This window comes from Elgaria multicarinata, chromosome 21 (genome assembly GCF_023053635.1).
Source record: "Elgaria multicarinata webbii isolate HBS135686 ecotype San Diego chromosome 21, rElgMul1.1.pri, whole genome shotgun sequence".
Classification (NCBI taxonomy): Eukaryota; Metazoa; Chordata; class Lepidosauria; order Squamata; family Anguidae; genus Elgaria; species Elgaria multicarinata.
The window spans coordinates 11,699,422-11,710,495 of NC_086191.1; the positions used below are offsets into that span (position 1 = coordinate 11,699,422).

The following is an 11,074-nucleotide window of genomic DNA, read 5'->3' on the forward strand; positions in this document are numbered from 1 at the left end:
AAGTCACGAAGAGTCAGAAGCGACTGAACGAAACAACAACATCAACTGCCGGAAGACAGAAAAAGTATCCCTCCCTCCCTTCTGTAATTGTTCTTTTTTAAAACAGGGGAAAAAACAACCATGGTTTTTAAAAAGTGCTTTGCTTTTTTAGCTCACTTTCTTTCTGACTTTTCTATCTAACGCCAGAAACGACGGATGGGGTGGTTCACAGCCTTCCCCAACACGGCACAAGCGAGAGAGCAGGGCTGCGGGCGGAAAAATAAAGCGTGCTCAAAGCTCCTGCCAGAGTTTCACGTTTTTTAATAAATTTAAGAACAGCCCCGTCCAAACCCAGCGCCCTCCCCCCTCCCTTCCACCCCCCCCTCCCAAAGTGGCAGCAGCGAAAAAGGGAACGGGGGTTAGGAGTCGTAATCTTCCTCTTCGTCTTCTTGGACCGGCGCAAGCGGCGCGGGCACCACGGACATCACCCCTGTTGGGGCAGAGACAGGCAGGGGGACGGTGGGAACCGGTGGGGAGGTGAAATGCAGATACGGGGCTGGAGCGCTGGAGAAAAGCCGGAGAAAGAGAGGGAAGGGCGGTTAGAGTGCCGGAATGCATGCGCTCACATCGTAATAATAATAATACACGATCATTATTATTAGGGTTATTAGATTGGTGTAGCACCCAACTTTCAAATGCCCCCCCCCCCCAGGACGGTTTGCAATCGTAAAAACAACAAGAACAGCAAATAATAATTAAGTATTAATAATAATAATATAATTATAATATAATAATAATAATTAATAATAAGTATCAAAATTACAATCCTGGAGGAGAAGGCTTTTGATGGCTACTAGCTCTGATGGTTATGTGCTACTTCTAGTATCCGAGGCAGTAAGCCTGTGTGCACCAGGTGCTGGGGAACATGGGCGGGAGGGTGCTATTGCACCGTGTCCTGCCTTGTTGGTCCCTGGCCGATGGCTGGTTGGCCACTGGGTTTGACCCAGCAGGGCTTTTTCTTATGTTCTTACAATGATAAATATTACAAATATATATTAAAAAGATGGCGGTGCCAGGAGGAAATGTAATAAAGCAATAGACGGAAGCTTAAGTGCCTGCTTAAAGAGGGACTTGGGTGTCTAAAAATATACAGTGAAGGCCCCAGGCAGATCTTCCGGGTGTGTGTGTGATATGTTGTAGATAGAGGGGCCGCTACAGAGAAGGCTCTTACCCTAATAGGCGCCTGTCACACTGCTGCCTTATACCGAAGACAACTGAAGCTAGAGCCTTCTGCATTTAACGCCTGTGTCCTACCAGCAGGCATAAGTCTGTTCTGCCAAATTTCTGCATCATTCTGCAATTTTTTCCTTTACTTTATTTTCTGGGTGGCTTCCCCGCTTTTTCTGCCGGTTGCTTTTTTTGTCCCCAGGCAGTAAGAACTTTAAAGTAAAAATACGCCGGTATTTCCCCCCTGCTGCATTTGGGCCACGCCCCCTTTTGCCTCTAGCCCCGCCCAGCCTGGAGAGCTTTTGCGTAATGGCATTCGGCCTTCAGGGCTGGAAGGGGTTCCCCACCCGTGTTCGAAAACCTCCGCTGGCCCAACAAAGGGGGACAAAAATAAAAGCGTGTTCTTACGTGGGGAGGTGCATGGCGGATCGTGCAGGGGGGACCGTCTGGGAGACTTCCTCTTCTCCGTTGCTCTCACTGTCTTCTGAGTCATCCTGGGGGGGGGGGGTAAAATGGGAGAAGGTGACCACGGCGCAATCCTGGGCTCTTGCACGCAAATGGCTATTTATTTAGATCAGACCAACACAACCTGGGGACAACCAAGCTAAACACAGCTCATATAAGCAAATTATTGTGTCCTATGAGGTGCTAGAAAAAAAACACCCCCTTTCTGGTTTTGCCCTTCCAGGTGGGCAGCTGAAACACCACCTTTCCCGAGCCACCGCTGGGCTGCTTCCATCTAGGTTGCTCACAAAGTCGCCCGGGCCTCGATTCCCAACAGGCAACACAGAAAAACAACCCGTCCCTTGCTCTGCCGGTGAACAATCCACCCCAGACTTTTTGGATCCACGGGCACATTGGGGAATTGGAGAATGCGCTGCGGGCGCTGCCACAAAATGGCTCCCACGGTGGATGTGGAGAGATCGAGCATGGCCAGACGGAGCATGCCCTAACCTTTCCCCAAGTGAATGGGTCTTAATGGCCTATTCGGGACCAAATCCCCCTCAAATACTTAGGGGGAAATATATTGTTGCCAGGAAAATTTGCTCTCCCCCCACCCACACAGCTAAGCTCAGAAGGAGCAGGGGAAGTCTGACACGGGTGACAGATGGCGTCAGCGTCCCTGCTCATAAAAACGTGTCGGGCACGCGTCCCTGTGAGCTCTGCCTCCACGACGCCATTGGTTACTGGCAGTAAGAGCTACAAGGACCGCAGGAGAGGCAACACAGGGAGAACGCTTCTAGCCAAACGTGGCACGCCCTTGCCCTGCCTCAGCTTGGAGGGGACGTCCTGGCCTTGTGGCCAACCCACCTCTTGCTCCGAGTCCGTGCCGGATTGCTTCGGATCCCTTCCTTTCCCTGCCGTGCCACCGTTCTTCCGCCCGCTGCCAGGTCTCCGGCCCCTGAACCAGAGAAAGAGAGCAGAGATGTGTCCAAAAAGAAACACCCCCAGGGCATAGCAGCACAGCCCTGCTTTCCTTTATTATTTACCGGGTACATTTATATCCCGCTTTTTCCTCCCAAGAAACCCCATGTAGCTTATATGATCTTCCACCTCCTCTCTGTTTTATCCTCCCAACAACCCTGCGAGGTAGGCTAATTGGAGAGCGACCGGCTCAAAGTTACCCTGGGAGCTTCATGGCTGAGCCCCAGTCCAATGCTCTAACCACTGCACTGTGCTGACTTTGGTCCGGTATGCACAAACAGAGGCTTAACTGTCCGCACACATGAGCGGAGGTTGGAAATTCTGCCCATTGTAGGAATTTCATCTTGGGAGGGGCTGCGTTTACAGAACTGCATTTCTACCCTGCTGTCCCTCCAAAGATTTCCTGGTGGCGTGCGGGGTCCTCCCTGCACCCTCATCTGATCTTTACAACAACCCTGCAAAGTAGGACAAGCTGAGAGGCAATGAATGGCCCTCAAGGTCACACACAGGATTGGAGCTGGGCTTCCCCAACCAGGCTTCACTCGTGTTCTGGGAGAGAGGAAGAGGCTAGTTCCTTGTCCACATGGTGGTAGAATTGGTTTGAAAAGACAAATGTAGTGGATGCATTATGTGAATAATGAAGGATTAGAAGCCTCTAAGCCAGCCTTCCTCAACCTGGGGCGCTCCAGATGTGTTAGACTACAACTCCCAGAGCTGGCTGGGGCATCCTGGGAGATGCAGTCCAACACATCTGGAGCGCCCCAGGTTGAGGAAGGCTGCTCTAATAGGACTGATAGGCCTTCATGGTTTAGTATTACCTACTCTGGCTGGCAGAGATACTTCATCAGAAAAATAACTTTCCCATCACTAACTTCTAACTGAAGATGCAGGGGGTTAAATCTGGGGTTTCAACATGTAAGGCATAGAACCATCAGTAGCTACTTTATCCTGAGTCAGGCCCTGGGTCCACCTAGCCCAGTATTGTCAACACTGACTGGCAGCAGCGCCTCTTTAGATTTCAGGCAGGAGTTTTTCCAGCCCTACCCGAAGAAGCTAGGAAGTGAACCTGGGGCCTTTTGCTGGCAAAGCAGGCGCTGTCCCACTGAGCTATAATTCTTCTTCTAGAGAGAAAGCACGGTTCTGGTCCTCATGGTTCTGAACAGGAACGTGGGGAGCCATTGGGTTTATCTAGCTCAGTATTACCTATGGCAGAGGTAGGCAATTTGGTGGCCTCCAGATGTTTTGGATTGCAGCTCTCTACTGGCTAGAGATGATGGGAGTTGTAGTCCAAAACTTCTGGAAGGCACCAAGTGGCTTACCCTCCTCTAGGGTTTCAGGAAGAGGGTCTTTCCTGGAGATACTGCTGGGAGATTGAACCTGGGAGTGTCTGCATGCAAAACACAGGCTCTACCATGGCGCTGCGGTCTGTTTGCTTCTTCCTTTACCTCCTGGAGACCTTCTCCCCCTCCATGTGGTTGTCTTCCGCCTCTCCTTGCATATCCGGCACGGAGGCAACGAGGTCCTTCAAGAAGTCAAACTGTTGTTCCAGCTCTATGCATTGTTTCCTGGGAGGAGGGAAAAAACCCATATCCCAGCCAGATGTGGGAGACACTTAACTTCGGTTCAAAACACAAAAGGCAAATTTCTAGTCCTCACAGTTTTAGAGGAAAGTGATTTCGATTCGTGACTTCTACTGAGTCGGACCTTTGGTTTATCTAGATTTATTACTACTCTTGATCCAGAGGATCTCCTGGCTTCCTGCAGGTGTCTTTCTTAGCCCTACCTGAAGAAAGGGCCTTCTTGTGCACCTAAACCAGGTGTTCTACCTTCCGTCTAAAAAAAGAATTGAGATTCTAGTCCTCAAGTTCCCTGAATAAAGGGCTGACTGAAATAAGAATATGTGAACTTGCCTTCTACCAAATCAGGAGGCCATGGGTCTGTTGAGCTCTGTGCTGCCGTCACTCACCTTCTCCAACCTGACACCCCTCCAGACCTTTTGAATGTCAACCCGCAGCACGACTGACCATTGGCCAGGCTTGCAAAGGCTTCTGGGAGCTGACGTCTAACACACTTAAAGATCTACCTTCTAACCGCCCCTGTTCTACACTGACTGGCAGCAGCTGTCCAAGGTTTCAGACAAGAACGGGCTTGAACCGGGCCGAGGAGGCCGATGGCACTGGGTCGGCAATTCCGCTCCGGGTTTCAGCAGGAACCACTCTAAAGGACCTATCTGCACCCTGGCGAGCTCCGTTCGTGTTGTGACTGGTTTTGACTGAAACCCGGAGCAGATCCGCCACCCCACTGACCTCGGAGCCAACCCACCTTTTGGACTTTGCAGGGCTGAGGGCGAAGCAGGGGGTGGGAGAAGTGCGCCACGGAGCCGATACTCACAGATGCGACGTGGTCATGGTCTTGGCGTTTCTGGACTGCGTCACGTGGCAGGCCTTCTTCAGTAAGGATTCGAGAAAGAGCTCCAGAGCCCGAGCTTGGGGTAGCCAAGAGTTAAGGGGCGTCAGGAAGGGAGACCCCGCCCCCACCCCGTTAAGAAAGGTGTTGTCTGAACTGACCCCTCGTCCAGCATGTGCGGCATCAGGAACGGTTTAATTATTTGTTTTAGAAATGCTGGATTTTGGTTTAGAACCCTCTCCTCCAGGGAAGCACGCCGTGACCGTAAGGTGACACCCAGCCCCACGCTCTCGTCCGCTTAATAGAATCATAGAAGAGTTGGAAGGGGCCTAGGAGGCCATCCAGACCATCCCCCTGCTCAAGGCAGGAATGCAAGAGGGGAAATGAACCGCAGCTGGGGCGGCGAAAAGGATACAAATGATCACCGGCACAGCGGCGGCCACCTTGCCGATTTCTTCGTCGGTCTGCATTATCTTCTTGATTCGGGCCTTGAGAGACAGAGGATGGGAGAATGTATTAAACGGGAGCTGGGCCCCAACCGGCGGCAACATGGGGCGGAACGTTTTCAGGACAGGGACATTTCCCCAGTGCTTCATTTGGCCGCAGAAAAGGTCCCCGTTTCAGACTAAAACAGCAGCTACTGTTGGATGCCCGGGAAGCACTTGAAAAATAAATAAAGGTGTCGTCCTGGCACTCAAGCTGAACTGGGGGCTCACCTGTTTTGATAAGCCCAGTAGTCCAGCCGCAAAAGCCCGTGGGGGTAAGACAAGGGCTCCTCTGAGCACATGCAGAGTGCAGTTCCTATTAAGTGGAGACGTTTCAGCCTGTCTTGTAACCCTGCCTGAGATGTATCTGGGAGCACCTGGCCAACACCCACCCAGGAAACAGACACACCCGCTTGGGGATCTTGTTTTTCTAGCATCACGCCCAGGATATGGCACTGGCTGAAGCCCTCTGCACATCGCTTGCCCCAAAGGATGACACCCCCAACACCTTTGCTAGGCAGTGAGCAGAGAGAGCGTGAACTAGTGGTCGCACCATTGGGCATGGGGCTGAAAAAGCCATGGTTGAGCCTCTCAGCGTGGAGCATTTTGACGCCCGACCTGGAAAATCAAGCTACCTTTGCTAGAGAGGGAAAAGGGTCCCCCAGAAGCGCCTAAGGCACAATCCTATGCATGTTTAGACAGAAAAAAGTCCTATAACTCCCAACCCGACCTGGAAAATGAAGCTACTTTTGCTAGAGAGGGGGAAAAGGAAAGCCACATCTTTAGCTTTCAGCGAGGGCTGGAACTTAACTGGTTCTTTGCATTTTATTTACAACATTTTTACATCAGAAGAGCCCTGCTGGATCAGACCCAGGGGATACTGCTGGTAGCTGTAGGACTTTTTTTCCGCCTAAACATCCATAGGATTACACCCTTACAAAGATTAATTATGAGAGAGCCTCTGCCCAAAACTGTCGCGTCCAAAAGACACGACATAAAAGGAAAAGGGATTGGGAGGGAGGAGGAAAGCAAAATGAAACACAGACCCCAGTTCTGAATTTCAAAGTATTCTTTCTGGCAGGGAAGTGTGAAACATTCTCCCTAAAGCTGATCTTTCTCTGGTTGAAGTAGGGGATCAGGTTGGTCTCCCCCTTGCTGGGAGGCATTTCCGGTTAAAAAGGTTCAAGTAGGTTAAAGACCCTACTCTACGACCTGATAGCTCGGAGAACAGCTACTAGTCAGGAGAGAGTGTAGCAGACAAAATTGAACTGCTTATTACAAACTCATTTCTCACTACATAACCTGAGGCATGATCCACCAGGAAGTTATCCTGCACAAGTTTCATTCAAACAAAGGACTGCACTTTCAAGCGGATCAGATTTGTTCTTTGTGTCCAAACAAGCCAACCAACACACTCAAAAAATTGCTTGAAACAGCAGCTGCTGTAGTAGCAAATTCGATGTATACACAAACACACATACATGGGAATGAAAAATGAGCTAGAAAATCCAACCAACAACCCTCATTTACAAAAAAAGAAAGTCTATTTTTAAAGTGCATTTTTAAAAGCATCAGAAAGGAGTTAAGAAGGTCAAACCCTTTCAAATGACCTAGGGGTTGGCCGAAACGAAATGTATAGTACAGTTTTAAAAGAAAACGAGTTGAAAAAGATGCCGGCGTGGCTGAAGAATAGGCCCAAGGAGAGTTAAGAAAGCAAGGCTTCCTTTAAAAAGGAGAAACCTGGTCCAAATGACGGATTTCATTACTTCTTTTTTTTTTAACAGCAAACACTGGCACAAATCATATTCAAATCAACAACAATGCAAGCTAGGAAGCAATTCGAGGAGCAATTGTTAAGGTATAAGGCTATTAAACAAAAACATTTTCAAGATATAAAATAGAAAAACGGTCACGAGGCAGCAGGGCCATGATTTAGATAAAGAGGCAAATAATATTCAGTGTAAACAGGTAACGTATATGTTAAAGCGATTGCAATCCAACTTCACATATGTTAGTATTTTATGATGTATGTTTTCAGAACCCCAAAAGAACCCTGCTGGTTCAAACCAAAGGCTCGCTTACGAACTGTTGCCTGACTGACCCTAGCATGGCTCGTAGCCGTCATGACTAGTAGCCATCCATAGCGAAATTCTCCATGAATTTCTGACAGCCTCTTCACGAGAAGGAATCGGAGTCTATCAATGGGACAGGTACTTGGGACTAACAACAACAAAACAACAATAATATACAATAGCAACAACAACTGCCCATAGAGCTTTAGCTATGGGGCGGTATATAAATATAATAATAATAATAAATAATAATAATAATAATAATAATAACAGCAGTAATGATAGAAACTTTATAAAATTATCAACGGCACAGAGAGAAAAAATCTGTCACATTCCAAACACAGGAAATGCAAAGAAATTGTCCAGCGGTAGACATGGGATAGGTAGAAAGAGCACCCAAAAAAATCACCACTTAAGTGCTCCAGATGTGTTGCTAACACGGGTGATGGGATTTGTAGTCCAAGACCAAGGAATTCTATAACTGAGGGTGGGAACACCCTGAATGCTGTCTTTGGCTACAAAGCTGTTGGGCATCCATCCCAGCGAACACAACCGGGGCTGTCCAGATGTGCTAAGCTGCAACTCCCATCATTCCCTAGCTGGGAATGGTGGGAATTGCAGTCCAACACATCTGGAAAGCACACACCCAAAACAGATTACTGTAAAGATGGGATTCTATGGAGTATGGAAGAGGCATTTTCTTCTATGGGGGAGGGACCCACTGCTTGTATGCAGGGGGTGGGGGCAGAGAGTTATTTTATACCCTACAGCCGGAAGGGGAAGGGGATCTTTTGGGATTGGGGGAGAGAGAAAGGCTCTTGTGTCTATTTTAATAGATTGCAATAAAATAAAGTAAAAATAAATAAATAGCAAAGGCTTGCATAGGGAGGGATTGGGCGAGTGTCTTGCAGGGAGGGGTCTCTAACAGGGAATGTCTCCCCCCACTTTGGATGTGGGGGGAGGATATGAGGCGGGGGGCTCCAGCAATGAGAGGCGCAGTGCCCTCCCCACCCACCCCGAAGAAGGAAAACCCCTCTGGGATTGCAGCGCGCGAGAGGCGAAGGCGCGTTTGCACCTGCCCTTGCATAACCCCGGGGTAAAGGAAGGGCTACCCCGGGGTGGATTGTGCGGGGGGGGGAGTTTTTACCCCGGGGTAAGAGGGGGTCAGGCTCTCACCGGCGGGAAGCGCGCGTTGTATTTCTTCTTCTTGCTCGGCATGGCCGCCTCCTGGTCCTCCCCGCTGCTCCTGCCGGGCCTTGCAAGCGAGCAAAGAGCCGGATCCGAGGCGGCGGCGGCGGCGGCAACCTCGGAAGGAGCTGCCTTGCTCGACCCGGCCCAGCCGCCTCCGCGCGGTCCTAGCGCCGCCAGGGTAGGTGCGGGGGTGGGGCAGAGTAGGCGGGAAACCATGAACGGGGCCCCATTCATAAATATAACAACAATAATAGTAATGCCCCATTCATAAAAAAATGAAAAAAGCAAACAAACAGAGCAACCAACAGAGCATCTGTGCTCCCACCCCATTCCTTGCCTTTTGGGTGCCACCTAGCCTTCCCCAAGCATCCCTTAGGGGATGCTGGGACTTGTAGTCCAACCCCAGCTGGCGGACCCCCGCTGGGGGATGCTGGGATTTGTAGTCCAACCTCATCTGGAAGGGGGTGAGCGTTTGGGAAAGGCTAGCCCGGCAGCCCTGACCAGGGAATATGGCGGTTGGGGGGGGGGGGGTTGTAGTCCAACAAGATCTATAGGGCACCTGGTGATGGAAGGCCAGGCTAGCCTGATGAAGCGCTCTGCAGAACTCGAAAGCTTGTGCATTTTTGTGGGATTTTGGTCACCTGATTGTGCATTTTGGTGTTTTGTTTCCCCCCCCCAATCAAGGACTAGCACAGCCATCTTTTGTTTTCTTAATCAGCAGTAAACTCGATCACAACAGAAGGGCAGAGAGGGAGGAGAGGAGACAGTGCCTCTGAGCCATGTGCAGAGTGCTGTCCACAACTGCCCACTCAAATTGATTTAGGCGACAAGCCATCCTAGTAATACACACTGGGTGGAAGTCCCATTGAACTCTCCGTGGGGCTTACTTCTGAGTAGATAATAGGATTGCACTCGTTGGCAAATGCACAGTGTAAGTCCCCTGAAGTTCAGTGGGACTTACTCCCAGTTGTGGGCTCTCCCACACTAGAGGCATTCAAGAGGCAGCTGAATACCCATCTGTCAGGGATGCTTTAGGGTGGATTCCTGCATTGAGCGGGGGGGGGGGGGGGTTGGACTCGATGGCCTTATAGGCCCCTTCCAACTCTGCTATTCTATGATTCTACAGCCCATGCTTATGATCCCTGTATTGTAGGCAGGCGGGTGGAGAAAGGGCTCTACGGCAGCCCTGCAAGGTAGTCATAAATGTTATAGCTAAGTAATATTATCATTATATTACAGATCTGTGTGTGGCACTCAGTAACCCAGCAAGGTAGTTCTGTGTTGTTGCCCTATCGCACCGTGCCTGAAAGAGAAAGAGCTCACAAGAACTATGCAATGTAGCCCAATATTGTTATCCTTGTGTGGGTGTAAACCACTTTGGGTTTTATTCAATGAGAAGTGTTATATAAATATTGCTAATAATAATATTAATAAAGTATGTGTGGCTGAGATTAGTTCACAACAACCTTGCGATATAGTCCTGGTTTATTTTGCTTTACTATTTATTTATTTATTTATTACACTTATATACCGCCCCCATAGCCAGGGCTCTCTGGGAGGTTTACTTTATTTTTATTTTAGGAATATACACCTTGCCTTTTATTACAGCTCCCAGTTATTCTCCCTACTCCAGGTTGTGGCTGAGAGGATTATTATTATTATTATTATTTATTTATAGGAGGCTTATGACAGTCCTGCTGGGTAGGCCAGTTATACGACCCCCCCCCACCCCCACCCCCACCCCCACCCCCCATGGCAGAGCAGCTGAGAGAGCTGCTATGTTTGGCCACAGCACTGAAAGGGTGAAATTCTAGGCAGCCCTGAACGGCACTTCCGGTCTAAAGAGCCTTTGCCATAGAGGTAGCTCAGCCTAGAGCGACCGGACGTCCACCCTACAGCTAAACAAATAATAATCTACAGCGCTGTCGATATTGTCACAGCCCTCCTACATCACTTCCGTTCCAAAACCAAAAATGCCCCCTACTCGGCCAATGGCAAAGCACAGAGTCGGATGTGCCTGTGTTTGTCCATAGAGGTTTCACGTCCTAGAGCGCCACAGCCCCCCACGTGACCCTAGAGAATCCTGGCCAAAATGGCCGCTTTCTCGAAGTTTATGCTCTGTGTGTGTCCATGAGTCCGTTTAAAAAATAAAAAAATGATTGGATGGAGTGGATAGTTGTCCAGTCTTGGGTAATACTAAAGAAAACGGCCCTTAGAAATAAATAAATAAACCAAGTTTTCCTACCCCACTTCCGGTTCCACATAACTTCCGGTGTCACCTTCAACTTG

The 11,074-nt window shown here is 49.4% G+C and overlaps 1 protein-coding gene across 1 annotated transcript; it reads right to left on the reverse strand.

Moving 5' to 3' along the window:
• Positions 1-344: 344 nt before the first annotated feature.
• Positions 345-8,889, reverse strand: DRAP1 (DR1 associated protein 1). Its single transcript, XM_063146063.1, has 7 exons — positions 8,771-8,889; positions 5,453-5,525; positions 5,023-5,116; positions 4,077-4,196; positions 2,518-2,608; positions 1,615-1,700; positions 345-543 (listed from the first exon to the last, which is right to left on the reverse strand). The coding sequence occupies exons 1-7, from the start codon at positions 8,810-8,812 to the stop codon at positions 399-401; spliced, it is 651 nt and encodes a 216-aa protein (XP_063002133.1). The 5' UTR covers positions 8,813-8,889; the 3' UTR covers positions 345-398.
• Positions 8,890-11,074: the final 2,185 nt, after the last annotated feature.

Coding starts and splice junctions, on each gene's coding strand:
- DRAP1 (XM_063146063.1), bottom strand. CDS start 8,812: ATGCCGAGCAAGAAGAAGAAATACAACGCGCGCTTCCCGCCG. Junction 5,117..5,452: donor CGCTGTGCCGGTGATCATTT/GTATCCTTTTCG, acceptor GGCTACCCCAAG/CTCGGGCTCTGGAGCTCTTT. Junction 544..1,614: donor TCCGCCATGCACCTCCCCAC/GTAAGAACACGC, acceptor GCTTTTCTCCAG/CGCTCCAGCCCCGTATCTGC.